Source organism: Argiope bruennichi, chromosome 3 (assembly GCF_947563725.1).
Source record: "Argiope bruennichi chromosome 3, qqArgBrue1.1, whole genome shotgun sequence".
Taxonomy (NCBI): domain Eukaryota; kingdom Metazoa; phylum Arthropoda; class Arachnida; order Araneae; family Araneidae; genus Argiope; species Argiope bruennichi.
Window position 1 is genome coordinate 109,504,634 of NC_079153.1, and position 21,002 is coordinate 109,525,635.

The 21,002-nt window shown below is 29.2% G+C and overlaps 1 protein-coding gene across 1 annotated transcript in view; it reads left to right on the forward strand.

Moving 5' to 3' along the window:
• Positions 1–10,607: 10,607 nt before the first annotated feature.
• The window catches only part of LOC129962930 (uncharacterized), a 57,778-nt gene continuing 47,383 nt past the window's right edge, over positions 10,608–21,002 (forward strand). Inside the window, exons 1-7 of the mRNA XM_056076932.1 lie at positions 10,608–10,779; positions 13,622–13,818; positions 15,674–15,885; positions 17,191–17,342; positions 18,680–18,808; positions 18,906–19,012; positions 20,442–20,631. Coding sequence (XP_055932907.1) covers positions 10,608–10,779; positions 13,622–13,818; positions 15,674–15,885; positions 17,191–17,342; positions 18,680–18,808; positions 18,906–19,012; positions 20,442–20,631 — 1,159 coding nt within the window. The remainder of the gene's footprint in view (positions 10,780–13,621; positions 13,819–15,673; positions 15,886–17,190; positions 17,343–18,679; positions 18,809–18,905; positions 19,013–20,441; positions 20,632–21,002) is intronic.

Genomic DNA, 21,002 nt, shown 5'->3' on the forward strand with positions numbered 1-21,002 from the left:
GATGACACAACCATTATGGATAATCTGCAAAATTGAACAAGCTATAGGAATAATAAATATACAAGTTTTGAATTAAAATGATAAGGTTCAAAATGGTACACGGGGGAAAAAAATTCCAAAAAAAGCATCTAATGAGACAAAAGTCTAAAAAAAAGTATCAAGGACTTCAGGAAATGCATTAATCTTATTCACTGTGTATTTCCCCTTTATGAAGTTAAATCGTCTAAAAGTGATAGTCTCGATATCCTGAATTAAATTGTATATATTTGCATTTAAACAATATGTTATTAGTTGTGAATGCTTACATTAAAAAAGATGATATCCATTGTTTTGCTTAACTTTCCATTGGGCGCAACTAATCTGTGAGATGAAGTCACATTAATTGAGTACTCATATATACTCAAATACTCATACTAAATATACTCAAATGTAAGTGAAAAGTTCTGTTTAATATGTTTTTTTTTAACATACATTCAAAAATTGCATTAATTGAGTACATTAATCTCTTAGATGAATTGCGCCCGATCGTGTTAGGATTTGCATTGCGCCCGACGGAAGGTTAAAAGAGAAAAGTTATAATTAAAATGTATATGCATTTTCAATGGAGAAATGGTTCAACCGAATAATTTTAAAAAGTGACTAGTAGGTTTTGAATAAAAGGAGGGAAAACTTATTTCAAAAATCAAAATATATATATATATATATATATATATATATATAAAAACTGATATTTTATTTGAAGAATCGGAGGATGTCAAGTATCTAAATGATGTGTGTTACTTTTGAAATCGCCTTTCCATATAAAAGGCTTTCCCCTCGCCTTTTTTTATTTAACTTCAAATAAACGAATTAAATTCGGGAATGGATAGTTTTACGCTACAACCGATCATCAAAGCTGAAACCAGCCAGAATTGACATGGCGTGGCATGAAAGACTGGATATCAAAACCATCCTAATTTCCATCGTATCATTTAGAATGAGCTTTCTGTGAATGTTGATATGGAAGAAGAGGTTTGGAATGCGAGGAGAGTAGGATTTACAAGATAATCGAACAAAAGGATTAACTGAAAGAGTTTGGATTGGAGCACTCGTCAATGACGGATTCAACCCCTTAAATAGTCATGCTTGTGTTTTATATGGGCATCGATTTATCGCTTTTGAAACTTAAAAGTTAAAATTAAACAATTTGAAGCTATAATTCATTACAAAAATTACACTTTATATACAAACTCCTAAAATATTCTACGGATTCTGAATTGCATTAATAAGAAAACACATTTCTGAAACGGAATGTGCCATTTAAATAGATAATAAAAAAGCAAATCAATTAAAGGGATTGATATTTTACCTGCCTACCCATAGAATGGCACCCAAATCGTTAATCCCCATCTCTTTGTTATGCCTCTGAAATTTTTAAAAAATATTCCGGTTTTTGCATTTTTAAAAATTTAGTAATATATGTTGACATAAACCTTGTTTCAGTCTTAGTGGCATTTCTTGGTTCAGTTATTTACTAGCTTATTAATACTTAAAACAGAACGCTTTTTTTGTCCCTTACATTATAATTTGATTGTCTGATCCTTATTTTACGGTTACTGTCCGAACTGTTACCTATTATAATTTGGTGATTTCAAAAGGAAACAGGTTTCTTGGGTTTATTTAAAGACAGAAAAATATTTTTTTCTTCTTTAACAGGGAGCATTATTGTCGGCTCAGGGATCCTAGACGCGTTTGAGAGTCGAAAAGGAACTTCTGTGTTTCAATTTCATCATATAACTAGCGGAAGTGCTCTTTTCTCGACTCTCTCGTATACTTAGATATGAAGGCATCTTTTTACCTTAATATACGAAGTACACTTAGAGAAAGTGTTGTAAGCGTCAAAAAATTTGAATCCGAGATTTTGATGAATCTACGTTTTTGACCATTCAGAGTTCTGAAAATACAATCTGTGGTGGAATCGGTACTGTTTACCATTATTTAAATGTATAAAAGTCTCAGAACTAAGAAAGAATCTAAAAGTTGAAAATAATGACAAGCTCAGTATTAATGGGGGGCAGAAAATCTTAAAATACTAAAAAACCTGATTTTGAAAATTGACATTTTTTTGCCACAAATTTAAAGTTTTAAAGTGTTTGCCTTTTTTCTGTTGTGAGACGCACATTTGGAGGAATGCAGAGAATTTTGAGAAGGTTTTCTCAAAGTGCTGATCTTCTGCTCGTAAAATAAGATAAAAAAATGTAGGGGAAGATGAGGAGGAAGGTGAGAGATTAACCACCTGTGGCTTAGGGCTAACCGCCTCGAAGAGCATACCAGTTCGGAGAATTTGTCAATAATATGGATGGATTATGTTAAAGACAGCAGTCGGCCTCAACAAATCCTACCGATACTGCCTCGTTCAGTGGTGGCGGATTGGTCAGCTGTACACAAAAAGAAGTCCAGAAAATACATTTCTCCAAATATGCTTGTTTGTCTATGAACACAATAATCAAAAACACTTTGAGTTACCGGCTGAAATTTAATACATGAATTTAAAACCAAATTTATACATTTCTTTCTTTGTGCATTTCTATCTAATTTTAAATGAAATTCAGTTAGAAGAATCCTGAAATAGTATCCATTCAGAAGAATCCTGATAATGAAATCCTGTTTATATGGCTGTCAGAGTACAAGTGATCACGATAATTACAATATGTAAAGAGCTAGATAGATAAAATTTGGCACACATGTTTAACATTTTAAAGCGCAGATCCTTATCAAATTTGGAACCAAATACAACAAGTGGTTGACATTTATTGATTCGTACTTTCACCTGCATATAAAAGTTATAAATGAAAAACGTAACGACTTAGAGAAATAAAATTTGGTACAGAATTTTAGCAATTAAAATAGTAGATCCTTGTTAAATTTTAAATCAAATCCGTCAAGGGGTTGATCATCTGTCGATCTGTCTACTCTTATGTATGTAAATGTCCTAAATCCGAAACGCAACGATATAAACAAATGAAAATTGTGTATCATTTTGTTCCTAAAATTGTACTTGTGTATCAAATTTTGGTTTCATTCGGTCGAAAAAAAATGTATCTAAAGTGCATATTTTATCTTCTTCACTATGAAGCAGAGCTTATATGTGTAGCTCTGAAAATGAAAATCTGAGTGCCGTGGCGTTTACGACTTTTCCGAGGTCCAAAATTTTATGTAAAAAAAATATGCTTTTATAAGAAAGTTTCAAGGAGAACGCGGTGAAGCAAGGATCGTTTATGAAATTCAAATGCATCTCCTGCTACTAATATCTGAGTGTATGAATTTAGCTAAGGGAAATTGAACCAATTAAAAGCAAATCATTTATAATCTTGAAAGTTATTCTGTAAAAACGATGCATTAAAATGCTTCCTGTAATATCTTGTGAGGACTCTTTATTTCAAAATGGGATTTGGTTCTCTGTTGTACTATTACTTTCAATTAATTATTTTTATTTTTACTGGCATTCTTATTCTTCCTTTCAGTATTGCAGCCATAAAATGAACTCATCCTTGTATTTCCGCTACTAGATACCTACGCTTTACAGTAGACAGTTTTTTGCTTCTGATTACTTGATTTCAAGACATTTTTACAAGATATATTTAAAGTGAGGTTCACTTTGAGTTTTTCAATGTTCACTAGAAGAGCTAAAACTTCACTGTTTTTATTAAATGCATTGGGTTATATCTGTATGAAAGACGATGTCAATGACACATTGATGTTGATTTAAGGTATATTTAAATTGATGCACTCTCAGATTTCGAAATTAATAAATAGTAAATTCACTTTGTCTCGTATCATACTCTTTGGAGTCATCTATTGGATTTAAGTGTCAATTCTGGGCCCATCATTATCAAAATATGATAAGTGACCATTTGAATTTTAAATTTATAGATAAAAATATAGATTCATCTTCAAATAAAATATTTGTTTGATAATTTGGTATGTAAGAAGATTGTTTGAAAAATTCTTTAAAATGCTTGAATATTCCCCGATATTTCTGCACTCCTAGTGTGCAATAAGAATTAATATTTATCTGAAATTTATAATACCTGAAGAAAAATGCAAAGAATATATTGCTTTTATTTAGTCTACACTCCGCGATAGTTAGAGAATGTCATGATCTGGTGATCAAATGCAGCTTCTATGAATTAATAATTTAAGGATCGATTGATCTAACTGCGAATTTCTGACAAAGTAAATTAGACAGCTGTCTAATCTGTCTGCCGTTAGTTTGATGGTGAGGAGTGCAGGCTGCTGGATTATTATTTGCCTGTCAACAAATAAATCGATCTGTAAAAAATGCAAATTCTACGAATTATAAGATATCAGGATATTATTATTATTTTATCAGCCGGCGTCCTGGCATAGGGGTAGCGCGTCTTCCCCGTGGTCTGGGCGTCCCGGGTTCGAGTCCCGGTTTGGGCATGGTTGTTCTTCTGTTGTTCTATGTGTGAATGTGCCCTCCTGTAAAAAGGGGTTGTGCAAGCGAATGAGTGATGCGTGAGTGGCAAAGTCGTACTCTTGGCCCTAGTTGGCGCTGCTATAAAAAATAAGAGACGTTCCCCCTCAGGCTTAAATCGCTGTCTTCGTAACAGCGGGCTTGTCAGTGGCAAGTGCCATAAGAAACAAACAAACAAACAATTATTTTATCAAGTATAATTAGTCACGTTTCTATGTATTTTATTGCATTCACTTTGCTGTGGCAGTATGTATAGATACAGAGCATCAGCTTAAAAATAATATACACTATTCGTTTCAGGATCTCAAGACTAGCACTTTTCGACTATTGCACTTCGCTAAGAGGTAGCAAGCAGAAAAATGAGCGGTTATTACACCTTCTAATTCCATAATAGTTCATCCTGTGGGTAAACGAAAATTTCTTCCTCCATCTTTCCCCTTACATTTTTGTTAAATAAACGTATTCTGACGCTCGCGTAAAAATGTGAAGAGTTTCCTAATCCGGAACAAACAGTATAAACATGGATGCCGCGAAATTCTGAGTTATAATAAATAAATAAATAATAACACATGCATTTTCAAAAGTCATTAAAATAAAAGAAGAAAATAGAATAAACCATTAACATATATATGTTAAAATGCGCTGTAAGGTGAAGCGAAATAGGCAAGTTTATTAAAAGAAGGACGACATGATGCGCATTCATCAATGCAGTGGCGGTCGCAAAATTCCGCCACTGCATTGTTTAATCTAAAAAGCATTGGCGTAGTGTTGAAGGGTGGAAGATATGAACATCCTGAACACCAAGGAGCTAAAATCATAGGATAAAATTAAAGGATCTAATAATGATCTTTTATGAGATTTAAAAAAACCATCCACTTGTACTTGCGAAGTCACTGATAACAATGGTGATTTAAAATATTTTATTATTCACAAATCATCATTGTGAAAAATCCCTTGTCTAAAAAAAATTGGGGCTTTAAATCTGAAAGCAAATGCCTTCGTATCGTTCGGCCTGCAGATTCAGAGGATGCAGTTTATGAGTTCACCTCGTATATCATTTACAACATTTGATCTTTGGACCTGATTTTGTTATCCTTCAGCAGCAAAGGAACTAAAGACTAAACCATAACTAAGTCCTGATCTCGAATAAAAAAAGAGAGAAAAATGTTTCTTAGTTCAATCAAGGCGCTTCATTCAAAATAAAAGCATTTCATTATTTAAGACCTGTTTTATCCAAAGAGCCTTTAATAAAAATTTTCATCTCAAATCTGCTGTATCAATAGGCATATATCGTGGCCAAATGTCTTTCCGCTGGTATGGCTTGCAGGTTTATATCGAAATCATCATACATACATGGTTGAAAATTACAAATTCCGTCTCAAAATTGCCTTCGTGTAACTTTAAAACTGGATTTTAATCTGATTAAATTATACTAGATTAAAGGATCTAATAAACTTTATATCTTTTTTGAAATCTTTCTCTTACTATTTCAGGTATGCAACTCGGTGGGCTCCTAAATTTGTCATTTTTTTTTCAATGCAGTATTACTCGTAACTTTGTTTCATAAGTTACAGTTTGCAGATACATGGGCATTATAATTTTATCGATTCAATGACTGATTAAAAGCTTTAACTAATATTTGTTCATTTAAAAACTTTTAGAATATACTCCTTAGCGTTACCAACTGTTTCACTACATTTCAAACATGAAACTGAGGAAAGATTTCTTAATACAGGTAAAAAAGAGTATTTTTTTATGTATAGAAGTAAAAAATTTTAAAATGCAAATAATGTTTATAATTTTAACAAGAAAGCGAATATTTTAGTTTAGTTTCTATAATTAATATCTTGCTTGTATTTTTTTTTTCAATTATGGCAAAGCACTGCTTGTGTGTTTCTCATTTATAAACCATTTTATTATAAAATGGTTTATTTTTAAAAATTGCTACTCTTGAAATTCGAAGTTTTGATTATACCCCGCATTTTCAATGTTGAAAATCAGTATCTCCGGAGAGCAGACTTTACTTTCGAAATTATGTGAATTATAATATCAGCATCCTTATTTCACTATTATTTACACCTGATGAATTGATAAAAGACGAAATATTGGAAATTATTTTAAACGATAATGAATATGAAGAAGTTTTTCTTTCTTTAAAGACAAATTGGACAAAATTTATTTAAAAATGTTGTATTTAAATAAAATTTGGCCTTCATTTTGTATATTGTATTTAAATAAAATTGTAAAATTTTAATAAAAATATTTTGTTTATCAAAACATAAACTAAAAAAGCAGACACCCACAAAAAAACCCATCGAAAATATAATTAGATCCATACTGGTATAATTAAAATTCATACAGTCAGCATTCATATTTTAATTAAGGCTTATTTAATTAAGCGCCTTTCAATATGAGCAAAAACATACAAAATAAGAAATATACAAATAGTGCTCAAAATAGCCACTAATTATGTCATTTTTTTTTTCACTTTTATGATAAATATTTGAGCTTTTGTCAATATTTTCAGTACCATGTAAGTTATGCTATTTTTATATTTAAAAAAAGCTTTAAAATTGTTACTTCTAAAGGAATTAGCATTAGTAACTTTAAATTTGTGTTAATCAAAATTTCTTAAAATTTCGGTTAAGCATCTTTTTATTTATACTTGTTTTTATGTTTTTGAAGATGTTCAAATTGTGCTTTATTGTGTATATTATTATTTATCCCTTTGTATAGTGTTTGTTGTAATTATAGATCCTAAAACATGCAAGTAATCAACTCAATTCACTACACTCATTTTAAGAGTGATATTTACTGCCATATTTTGAATGGTGTTAGTTTCTTCGACAGTAGCATAGATTTCTTAATTTAAAAAAAAGTTTGTTGTGTCATTACGCAAGATTACAATGATCTTGTAATCTAATAAATATGGATCACAAATATTTCCGCAAAATCATCACTAGTTACCAATTTTTTCCTACGAATTAACGCAATATTCAAAATATTATAATATGTCGAATGATTTTAGCAGGAAATCAAATTAGCATGGCTCTGCAGAAATGTGGATGCAGCTATGCAACCGGGACTTAAACCTGAATTTTATGGATTTTGGACTGGTAGTTGAAAATTTTTCTAAGTGAATGTAGTTTGCTTTACAAAATTAAATCAACTATAACACATTGTACAAAAAATTTGATAATGTAGTTATTTCATAAAAGTATTTTTTAAATGTATCTCAGAATTGAAATTTTGCTTCTTATTGTATAGCTGCGTTCAAATAATTCAGTCTCGTTCTTTGTGACCATTCTTGATTAATTTTATCATATTAAAATATGAAAATATGTTTTATTAATGTGAAATAGGAATATATCAGTCAGTAAATACTATAACGACTATATATAAATTTATTCACTATTTTAGTTACTGATTTCCGTAATTATGGTAGGTCAAATATTCACGAGATACTTTTTGGTGTAGCTTATCTTATCGAAAATCTTGCTCCAAGACATTTAGAAAAATAAAAAAAAATTATCACTTTTGATAGTTTTGATAAGTACAGATGATTTTAGGAAATTCAAAAACAAATTTTTTTCATCTGATAAGCATATGGTAATATATTAATGGTATACACCATATAGTTTTCATATAGTAATAATTATTTTAAATATTTTAGATAAATTTACGAAATAAAATTAATTTTCTGTCTCGTTGTTGTTGACAGATCAACAATTTATGTTGTTCTTTAACTGATTGGAGATGACACGAAATTTAGAACATAATTGACTTAGTCAATTCATTAATATAACATTCATAGGTTGCTACACTATTTATTAATTGTATCAGACGACATTCATAGTTTGAAAACTGTTCGAATGTTCCACAAGGCTGGTAGTGACCATAATGATTATTTCTTGAGTGATAATTCTCTTAAGATAAATTTTCTACATTTCAGATTTTCAAAAATAAAAAGTTAAGGAAGTTTTAAAAAAATCTTTAAATTTGATACATATTATCGTATAAAAAATTTCAATGCTATTGATTTTATTTCAATGCAATTTTTTCTTTAATTAGTTTTCTAAAATTTTTAAATACAACTTTGTAACAAAGCTTTTACTTTATGTAACCGCATACAACAAAATAGCAATGAACGCTCAATGTTCATATTTTAACAGATCTTATGAGACTAAACAATTATTGGATTTTTCTTTTATCATTAACTAATGCAATCAACCAATGCGAATCAAGCCAAAAACATTTGCTATGCTACGATGCAAGCTTTTTAGAGGTGAAACTGGAGAGCTTATTTGGTTGTTTTAAATATATGTATTAAAGAACATCACATGGTAATAAAAATGGTATCACTGAAATGTTTCTTGTATTAAAATGGGCTTTTGTGTGATAATATTGTCCAGGGTTATCAAGGAAAACTGTTAAAATTATGTTAATTGTTATTAAAAAATCTAAAATTTTGAAACGCCTTTTCTTTATGAGCATCTACTACCTATGAAACAGCTATTAACAATTTTGGTAAAAGTACTGTCTTTTCTGTAGAGCATTTTTTGCATCTGCATGTTCATATCATGCAATTTGCGAAATAGTATACATATTTTACAAGGCTAAAATTTTCTTATGAAACTCGGCAGCAACATTTTATTTTGGAAAAATTACTGACATTCGCATCGAATTCGAAGAATATTTAAATTGGATTTGAGGATTTCTATTTCAATTCGGGCTATCTTGGCATAAGATTTCCATACTGTACAAATTTGTAAGCATTTTGTTGGTTGACCAAGGCTGCCTGATGAATATGGCAAAATAAGATCAAACAAATAATTTCAAATTTAACAGTAAAAACTGAGCCGAAGACTTAATTTTCTCTAATTTTATTTGTAATATGCTTTTCTCATGAATTTTTTTTTAATAGACAAACGTACATTATTGAATTAATAAAACAAAACTGAAAATTTGAAACGCCTTTAAAAATTGCTTTCAATAAAAAAATTTGTTTTTGCTGGTCCATAATGCAATGTCCATACAAAATAAACTTTTCCATTCGTTATCAAAAGTGCATTTAATTTTTTATAGTTTTATTATAATGAATGAAAAAAATTTCTCACGTATAACAGCTAAAAAAATTCTACTTGTAAAATAAAATAATGAATTGATATGAAAAATATTTCCAATTATTTGAACTAAATTTAAATCCATTAAAACCGATTTCAGTTCTCATAATCAGAGATTATAAAACTTTTTAAAAAGAGAGAAAAAAAAAACAAATAACTACAAAAATGCAATGTTGTTAGTGCCGATTTTATTCAACTAATATCCTAATCTAATATATAGTGCATTTTAAATATTATTTTTAAAAGCTTGCTTCTATCTTTTCGATTTAACTTAAAACTTTTATTTATTGCTGAGGTAGATGCTTCTTCCGATACCAAAAATACGCGCTACTTCCATTTTTTTATAAAGAAATATTAAAATCATATGCCATCTTCCTTTCAATCTTTTTTTCAGAAGGAAAAAATCTTATTATTTAAGAACTAACGTTGAAAAATATGGTCACTAAAAAAAAGTGAATTATTAATGCTCTTCCGAAACTTAAATATAGTTTGCTCTAGAGAGATTTTCCCTATTACAGCTTGTGGGAAAAGGACAAAAATCTTGTTTTGCTTTAAAATTATTCTGTTTATTTTATTGGCCATATGAAGAGTTTAAAATCAAAATTTTATGATAAAAACAATAGAATTAATTAAAATAGATAATGCTGAATGCCATGCTGGAAAATGAGAATAAAAATGAATTTAAGGTCACGAGATTTGTAAAGGACAAATATACCAAAATTTGGCCTTAAAGGACCAATTGATTGTAACCGTTATGAGACTAATGGAAATTCAATGACGTTACCAAAATGACTTTAAAAATAGCTTTACCAAACTAATTATTTAAAGTCATTTAATAAAATTTAACTGAGTGAAAGTCAAATAGAAAATGGAACAAGCAGTCAATCATGCTTTTCATAAGTAATTTGCAATAAGCTAATGCCTAATCATTTCACTCTTTTGTATTAAGACGCAATTTTAAAACATATTCAATTTCATAAAGTTTCTCATTTTAGATTTATAAAATGTTATACCTCATCTGGTTAAGCTCTCATGTAATAGCTCTGGATGCACTTTTGGAACAGTCTTCTGTTCCAAAACATGCCAAGGAAACAATAGAACGTTTTAAAATCAAGTTGCATAGAACATTGGATGAGGTCAGCATGCGTCGCAGACGTTCACTCAGGAGCGATGAAAGTGAGTGATTTATACAAGTGTTATATAATTTTTTAAACTGAAGACACTTAACCTTGTTTCTTGAGATATACAAATGCGATATCAAAATAGCATGACTAAAGTAATTAAACTTGCCACTGAATCTAAGTATCTTTCGTATTTCCATGTGCTTTTGTTTCCTACATGGTGAACATACAGGACAAAGAAAAGAATCAGAAGCTAATTTGTCGGGGCGAGATGAGGACAAAATATTAATGCGTTTATTTTATTTTCTTAAGCGCTTTCATTTTAACTTCGGAAATTTACCTTATGAACAGTCGAATTATACTTTTTCCATTAAAAATATAGCAATTTTATTGGCTTAGGTTGTTAAACGGTTTGCGCCGAACTGGCCTCTCAGTTTGTACCCATAGTTGTTATTCGATAAGGGGTGGAAGGGGTCAGTGGCGTATTGGGTCTGAAGTATTGATTACTAAAACACAGTAAGGGGCGGGGCACTTACTCTTAGAACGTTAACATTAGATTTTCTTAAAGAATTGATCGAATTTTAGAATGTATGAATTAAAAATAAAAGATAGAAATGTAATTTCTGCAATATTGAATGTTATTTTGCAAATTAGTATCTTTGCATCTCAAAATTTATTTTTTTAAATACATTTATTTTGCGTGCAGACGGTCATGTGCTATTTCATATATTTTTACTTTCCATCATTGATGTTTAAACTACTTACCCAACAAGAGTTAATCTAATATGATAATTTTCGTTATGCTAAAATTCTTAATTTTGCTTGCTTATTAAGAATAATAAGAAAAACGTAAAATGAATGTTTTGCAACTGTATAGTTAATATTTTGTTAATATGAAGCACAAAAAATGTTTTCATACCAATTAATATCGGTTGCATCAGATATGCAATTAATATAACCAACGAGAGTGGATATTCCGAAATTTTCTCTCGTATCCACCCCACATAAAATGCAGACCTTAACCAAGACCTTCAACGGCACAAGTGAGCAGATTTTTATTTTTAGAGTTTTCCACATGTTATTTGTTCTTCCTAAGGAAGTAAAAAAAGCCTAATATGCAATTTGGACACCTTTTTTTTCGACAAATTACAATCAAAATTTGGCACAAAGCTTTAATTTTAGTAATTAGAATAAACAAAAATTTCATTTATTTTAAATTATTTCGTTTTTGAGTAATCCTGTTTACATGTATGCGGAATTACAGATCGACAGACGATCAACTCTGATAATATTGGTTCAAATTTGTTCAACTTGTCAAAGAGAGACAACGAATTGTTTTACAATTTTAAATTGTACCATTACAGTATTTTTTTTAAAGTGATGAAATAAATTTGAAAAAGAAAAAAAAAAGTTTAATATTAAAAAAGTTCTGCCAATTTTGAAAAAAAAAAAAAAATTTACAGATTATTATTTTCACACACCAAATGAGTAGTATCAGCTGCTTGGAACAAGAGCGAAATCCAAAATTTTCTGCATAATATACAAATATAATAAATTTTCTGTATAAACATTAATTTAATTGCAATCTTTCGTCATAATATTGAGTCTAATTTCTCTTTTTCTTAAACACCAAAACGGTTTTGAGAGAAGATCTTTGAGTTCTGAGACACTTTATTGCTTGAAAATACTTAGTAAAAATTATGAATATTGTCATGATAGATGTAAAGAACAACGCCATTAGTTTAAACAAACAGTTCGATTTATTAGAACGAAGCAACTCGTAACAGCACGGGCTGAGAACTTACCCATCACCGATGGGACCCAGCTTTTATATACATATAGAATGTTTGAGAAAAATCTTTGAATATTTAAGAAAGATCTAGAACCTTCCAGATCTTAGACAAACAATAGATAACAATTTAAATAAAAGAATTCCAGTCTTTGGATAAAACACAATGGCTGGTATTCAAAGCATGGATCAACCAATTTTAACCCTTTAAAGGGCCATTTTTTTCTAGCCTTATTATGTTAAAATATTTTTAGGCTTGAAATTAGAATAAGAAAAGGGATTCATTTAGCTTAGATAATTTAATTTGATTAATTAATTAATTTGGTTAATAATTTAGTAACAAATCAAGACACATCATTTTGATTGAGATAAAGAACTGAAGCATCTAAATTTCTGTCTTTCTAAAAAAAATTGTCAAAACTTATGCCAACCTACAAAATTTCATACAAAGATTGATAAATTTGGTGGGAAGCATACTTCCCACGGCCCTAGAAAGGGTTAATTCCAAACTAACTATACAATAAAATATTTTTAAAAGCATGACATGCTATTTTTGTTGATTCGTATTTGTTGTTGGAAAGGGTATTTTGTTGTTGGAAAGGGTTAAACGAGATGCTCTGCCAACTGAGCCACGGCTATTGCTAGTTGTTCTGGTTTATGCGGCAATATCGTCTCTTATTTTCATATTCTTTTATCGATGGGGGGTTTTATAAAAAAAATGATGCATTTTTTTGACCAACTAACATGATTTAAGTATATATAAACAGAGAAAAAAGATTTTTTTAATGCCTGTTTTCTGAAATAATCAGTTCGGTTTTAATGACTGTTCCCCTTGAATCTAAGGCTCTTATTTATCAGATGATTTATGTAATATTTTAAAAACGCATAGATATGTTTTATTTTTCATTATGTAATATTTTATTTATTTTAATGTAAATGTATTTGTGTTGATGCATTTTTAAGTATTTAGTGCATTGTTAAAGTATTTTTATTTGTGTTTGTGTAAATATTGTGTAATGCTTTATTTTTCAATAATTTTTTTCAAAAAATTATTGTTGTCAAATTTAAAAGAAATGAATTTTTCTTGTTGTATCTTTTTCTCTTGTAGGTGTACATTATGAAACACCAGCTATTACATCACAAAAAATACATTCTCCGTCATTGCCTGTGGTTGCCTGGTGCGTAGTGCACTTGGGTGAAGAAGAGATCCCGTTTGCAGCAACTGAGGAAGAAATTGGAATGTTTGATACAAAATTTTTTCCGCTAGTAAACATTCCTAATGAAGAGAGAATTTATTCGCTATTGGTAATTTTAAAGTTAATTTTTAGCAATATTTTCATGCTAGCCACATTTGGCGACCAAATCTATCGGTAATAATGACTACGTTTTAGTAGTATTTTAATCTCTTATGTATGATCTGAATTTTCATAGATCACTTAGAATTGTATATTTAAACTTCAAGTTGAGAAAGGCTTTAAAGACTTAATATTATAGTAACCTTGCTCTTATTCAATTCATTGTTCATGAACATGCCTAATGACATCAAGTTATTTGATATATCTGTCTGTAATATCGATCTGCGTGTTGTAAGTGTTAATTTCATTTTAATATTTCACAGAAATAATATTCTAAGTTCTAATTGTAAAGCCGACCATGATAGTCTAATGTTGAGATATTGCCTTCGGGGACGGGATCTTCATGTTCGAAACTCGACTGCACTAGAGATTCATCATGTATGCGAGTCTGATTCACATAATATCATTTGTTGTGAATCAAACATCCTTCTCTTTGGTGTGGTTCAGAAATCAGAAAAAGGCGGTTCTAACTCAAGCACCATCCTTGTTTTCTGGCCGAGGTTCAAAATTATGAAGTCCTTCCCAAAACAGCTCTAGTACTGCTTTCAAATGCGATGTCATTATAACGAAACTAAATAATAATAAAAAAAACTTTAAAATGTGATAACTTTAGCTCTAAAGCCGTGCTTTCCATTTTATGCATAACAGCACATAATGGATTAAAACATAAGAATTTTTAAAGCAGCAATCATATAATTCAATTTACCGAAAATGTTTCCTTGTATATTTGATATCTTTATTTGCACATTATGGCTTTATTTACACATTACACCAGAAATCTAATAATAATAATAATTTATATATATATATATATATATAACAGTTTATTACAATTTTTCTAAAATATTCAAACATAAGCAAAAGCTTCACTTCTTGGCTTTAAAAAATGGAAGATAAATATGTAATTAAATATTTGCATTTAATAATAAAAATAGTTTGAATTTTGTTGAAACAACAAATAGTATTGTAAAAAAAAATGGAAGATAAACATGTAATTAAATATTTGCAATTAATAATAAAAATAATTTGAATTTTGTTGAAACAAAAAAAAATGTATTGCTGCAATTTATGCATAAAAATATTTTTAAAAACTGTTGAATTCAAAGAAAAAAATTGAGTAAAAACTATATTGGTATAATTGGAAAAAATAATTTTTGGCATTTGAAAATGGTATAGAAAGGAAATTTGCTAACTTTTTCAAAAATTGTTATCAAAAACTATTTTACTTAATTTTAATTTAAATGTTAGATTTTCAATTAAAATTTTGGGGGGAAAACCATTCTACTATTAACATTTCTGTCTTCAAAGCATATTTACAAATTTAGTTACTCTAGATGAAAGTCATTCCTGCTGAAAGTTAGTAGATAATCACATTTTCACTTTTATTATTAGAATGGATTATTAATTAATAATAGTCAGTGGTAACTCAAGTTTTAGTACAGAATAGAGCTTTGAAGCACAGGTGAATTACATATTTTTGCACGCTTTAGGATTAATTAGTTTTGTGCAATTAAATAACTTTTATTTGAAATATAAAATTTTCAGAATACTCCGTATTCATAATTGACATTTAAAATTTAATCCTAATCTAGTATGGAAATTATTTTGATATATATCATATCATTCAATTTATCGAAGATTCAAATTACCGTACATATTTAAGATTCTTTTTAACTGAACAGAATGATACATTCTATAGCGTTTGCCATGCTGTCAATTTAAGATATTTCTCTTTATATTATACTCATTATTTAAGATTCTAAGATTTTTAGCAGTATTTTATTTATACGATAAATCATTTGCAGGGTTTTCAATATGAAGATGACTTATTTTTAGTAACTATTCAGTCAGCTGAAGATGAACATAGTTTTGGGATCCATAAATATTCTGATGATGAATCTTTAGTTCTTGAAAAAGTTTTTCCTTTAACTGGAGAATCATTTGCAATGGTTACTGAAGTGCAACAGATAATATATCTTCCTATACTATCAAACAATGATTCTGATTCTATTTTGAAGTAAGTTTGTATATTTAAATATAAAAAAGGAAGATATATATTTATATTATAAAATATTTAATAGTATTTTTATATTGGTACTTTTTTTGTCAATTTTTTGTTCAAATCTTATTTTTGAAAAAAATCTAGTATTTATAAATAAGCATCATTTACTCGGGAGAACAAAATAAAATTAAAAAAAATGGAATCTGCTATTGCAAATTTCAAATTATCATGTTAGAGCATTATTTTTTTAAGTCATGTGGTATCAAACTGCCAGAGAAACATGATGTTCTCGCATGTCTCAAATTTAGCAATCACCAACGTATAGAAAAGCGATTGTGTTTCGCCAGAATTTTTTTCATAAAAAATCAGTTTAAGCCGGTTTTAAACGATCACGGGATTATCAGATTACAAAGTTGTCGATATTTAGAAACGCTGATCCCCCCCCCATCTCAAAATTGTTCGAGTTACAAAACTTTTTTTGTCAGCTAGAAAAACTCTATAACTTTCGATACCTTCCCCAGCTGTTTCGCGTTCATTCCCATTTTTCTTCTCTGTGCTATTTCGGGTGATAACTTCTTACGACCCTGCCTTTTATTGCCTGCCCTGCATTCTGTGGCTTCAAAAATGTCTAACCAAAACATATGTTCTCACATGGTAATAATTAACTATGAAAGAATTATATATATATGAATTAATATTGAAAAAGGCTTTCAGTTTTATCATATTAACTTGAGATAGGTAAAGACCTATCTTTATTAGACAGACAGGAGAATCGGGTGGTAGACATTCGCACCAAATTATAACTTTTGTTGACGATAAGTCGCCAAATGTGACAACCTTTTTTAAAAAAATCATTTTCTAACCGTAAAAGCGAAAAATTAATGCCTCAAAAGCTTTAAATCGCCAATTTTCTGTCTGTGTATTTTGTGGCTCCAAAAACATCAAATCAAAACAATATCAAGTTCTCACATGATAACAATACGATAAACTGAAACTTTAAAAGGATGTATATCCTTTGGCATATCATTAATAAGGCAACATGACATTAGTTAGCTGTTTTCTCCAATAGTAAATATGGCCCTTGCGCCAAAAAACACCATCCAACCAGTAGTAAATATTGAAACTGTGACATTATTTCTCGAAAAATTTGCAATTTAAAAACTCTATTAAAGAAGGAGAAAAATCTAGATTTTGTATTTATTATTATTTTTAGATTATGCTCAAATAAATTCAAGTAAATAATATAAACAGGAAGCATAATGTATATAAAATCAGACATTCATATTGTTTTTACATTAAAATTTCGTCTTTTCATTTCAGTTTATTCGTATGGCAAGAATTTCAGTTTGAATTGATTGTTGAGCTGCCTTTGAAAGGCAATGGGAAGTCATTAGCTTCTTGGGAGATGTACAATATTTTGTTTGTTGCTGTAAGTTTCAATGACGTTTTAAAGATTTTCCATTTTTCTGAAAGTAAGTATACCTATATTTGACTTCTTTTCTAAATATACATAAAACTAGATATAGATATTTAAAAAATATACAGCAAATATTTTGTATTTTTACTATTTTCCATCTTTACTATTTTTACTTATTTCCATCTTACCATATTTTTTGTACAGAAACATATGTGAAAAAAAAAAAAAATACGCCTAGGCATAAAATGAGATATAAAAGGCATTTGCATCATTTTGCAACCCTAGTGTTTTGTTATATCATTGCTGCAAAATACTTTCTTACAGTGACTGATTATTTTTGCATGTCTCGTTATTTTTTAAAATTAGTATTTGTGTCTCAGTATGCCATTTCTGCACATATGATTTTTCACAAAAAGTATTATATTTAATCGTACCACTCCACAAAGCTTGTGCCATGATTTTTGATCCACCGTATATGCAGGTTGTTTTCTTTTAATATGCTTTATATTGTTATGGGAAAAACTCGTCTAAGTTGTATGGTGAAATGTTCAATAGGCTCAGTATCAAATAACTGTTTCATTATGCACGATAAAAATGCAACAAAACACAGATGAAGTGTACACAGAATAGCACTCACGGTAAATAATAGCATATAAATAGCAAATCGGTAATAAACAAAAGCTCAATGCGCTCAGAGAAAAACTCGTAAGAAGATAAATACTCTAAAGAGTTCGCTCAACTACTTGTTTGAGCTCAACTCAATTGATTACTATTCTCTCGTTTACTGATCTCTCACTTTTTTATAGCCTTCGTGACAGGGTATCAAATGTATGGATTTTAGAATTATAAAATAGTTTAAAATTTTATAACAAACGATGGAATACGAGTACTAATAATGAAATTATTGCCAAGATTCCCAAACATTCATGGTACTTTATATAAATCACCATTATTGACAAATTCTTCAAGTTTTTCAAAAATACTGGTGGTCATCGACTTAGTTTTACAGATATAATAATGGATGCTATCTTCCTTGCATGAAGACTAAATGCGCAGAGAAGTACTATTACAAATCCATGATAAAGTATTATCTGACTTTGATAAGTGCAGGAGTTTTATTTGCTTCATCAGATTTTTGATTAAAATATTTGCTTGTTTCTGAAATATTTACCTTTGAATTTGTAAAAATATATTTTCTAATTTACCTTGGAAATAATCAAAATAATTCGAATTATTGAGATTTTTACTGTTTGCCAAATAAAACCCTTCAGCGACTAATTTGAAAAAAAAAATTGGATCTAAATTTGGTTTCAAAATTTGTTACTTGATTTAAAGATTTTAAATCAGTAAGTTATTAAGATTCAAATCTACATTATTTTTTGATTTTTTTAGGACACGAGAGACTGATTCTTACTCAACGGATTGAACAAAATTGCGACATAGTGAAGCATTTTAAAGATGTAGAAATCCATAATTTAGTTTGCAGTGGAAATAAGAAAATTCTTTTGTATATATGGAATGGTAAATAGAAGCAACATTTTCTTGTATACTATATTCAAAATTAAACGTCTAATATAAGTGATAACACACTTTTATACTGTTTCTCATTATTTTGTAGGGGATCGTTTTTCTGAACAACAGGAGATTTGTGATTTTGAACCAGTTGTTGATATTACCTTGATGAGTTTATCTGAGGGTAATGTTATGATGCTCAGTGTGAAACCTGTAAGTAAAAGTTATTAATATGTCTTTGGGAAGGAAACTATTATAACTGAATTTATTCTACTTTAAGCACTTGACGTATCTCTATTTTGCTGTGGCTTTTTTTAGGGGCTGCGGTGGCCTGGTGGTAAGGTTTCAGCTTCGGAACCGCAGAGTTTCAAGTTCTATACCCGATTCCACTGAAGAACCGTCGTGGAAGCGGTTCTGGCTAACGTTAAATAAGCGGGAGGACGCTGTGTGCTGGACGGAGTTTGAAGGGGGGGGTGCTGAGATGGCGTTCTCGTCATTTAACTGTGGGTCAAAATTACGAGGTCCATCCAAAAACAGTTAGTGTTGCTTTAAAACGAGACGTTAATATAACTAAACTAAACTAAACTAAGCTAAACTCAACTCAGATTTTTTTTTAATACACAATTTCTGCAGCATCAATTTTTTTTATTACTTAGATCCAACGCATATGAATACATCCACATATTTTTATAACTGAGCAAATTGCTATTGATATACAATTCTATAATATGATTCAATGGTTTATAGTTTAATATCATTTTAAATAATTTTATTCTAATATAATCTATTAAATTCTGTGGAGTAATTAAAATGGGATTTTACCTTATCTTAAGGAATTGAAATTATTTATTAATTTGAGTATAATTTGTGCGTGTAAAAACTACATGAAATAAAAAAATGGAATTAATTCATTGTCTAGGAGCTCCATATTTTTTGGGACCCCCGAAACCTCGATATTTTTTTGCAGTATTTTTAGAGTAATTTAATTTTGCATTATTATTGAATTAGCGAAGACCTTGCAGTCGCTCACCTTTAAATTAAAATCGTTTAAATTTTGAAGCCTTATTCTAACGACATTCCAAATTATCGTTTGTAAATTTAATATTACGTTGTTTTGCAATTCTAAAAAGATCGTCCTATCTTCTAGTTAAATAGAATTTAAATTGTGTGTGAAAGTTGTTCTTTTTTTTTAATAAACTGTTTGTAATTTCTTTTTGATTTTGCTCTATTTAGATTTACTAAAACCAAATATCTTGGAACTGATCTGCAATTTAATGTTTTACTATTTCAATTTGTCAAAATTAAATCAAAATTAAAAATGTATATGACTGTGGAAACTGGCGAGGAGAGAGAAGTGGGGGCCGAGACTTCTTTGTCTAAAGGTTCTTAGTGGGACTAATTTGGCCCTGTTAATGTTTTATGATTAGTTTTGCAGGGAAAATTATAAAACGTTAACATTAAAATATAGAAAAATAATTAGTTTATATATTATGTAATTATAGAACTTCAATTTTTTTTCTTATTGTTTGACATCTTATTTTTGCATATAGATTTTTTTTTTCAAATATGCAGATGTTTTAATTCTAATATGTTTAAAATATATTTCTTATGAAGAATTATAGCAATGCGTTATTTTATATAGAATCTCTTGGAGTTTTATTTTCAAGATTCTGGATTATACATTAAATCAAAAGATGCTGAAATTTTAGAGGATGGAGTTCTGAAAAACGTAGATGTATGGGAGAAAGCGGGTGTATTTTATTTACTGCCAGTGTTTCATGATTACAATGGTATAACAGTGATGCCTCTTGATATCAATTTCCCAAAATCAAGTGAGTAATTATTTATCAAATATTAAATTTAAGAAATTTTGTTGAATTTATATATTTACTCCCTTTACTATCAAATTAAGGTGTCCCAAAATTAATGCAAGATTTGAATTCGCCACCGTTCGTGCAGTAAAGTGTTGGTAAACCTATTAAAAAAACCATTTGGCAGCCGATAGTTTAGGATTTGTAAAAATGGAGTGTCGCACGATAGAACAACGTGTTTTCATTGTTGAACAATATTTCGAAAATAATGAAAGTCTGGCGACCACAGTTTAAAAAAATTGAGAATTGACCACCTAGATCGTTTGATTTAACATCGCTAGATTTTTTTATGGGATTATTTGAAGTCAAATGTCCATAAGCACGCATGCATT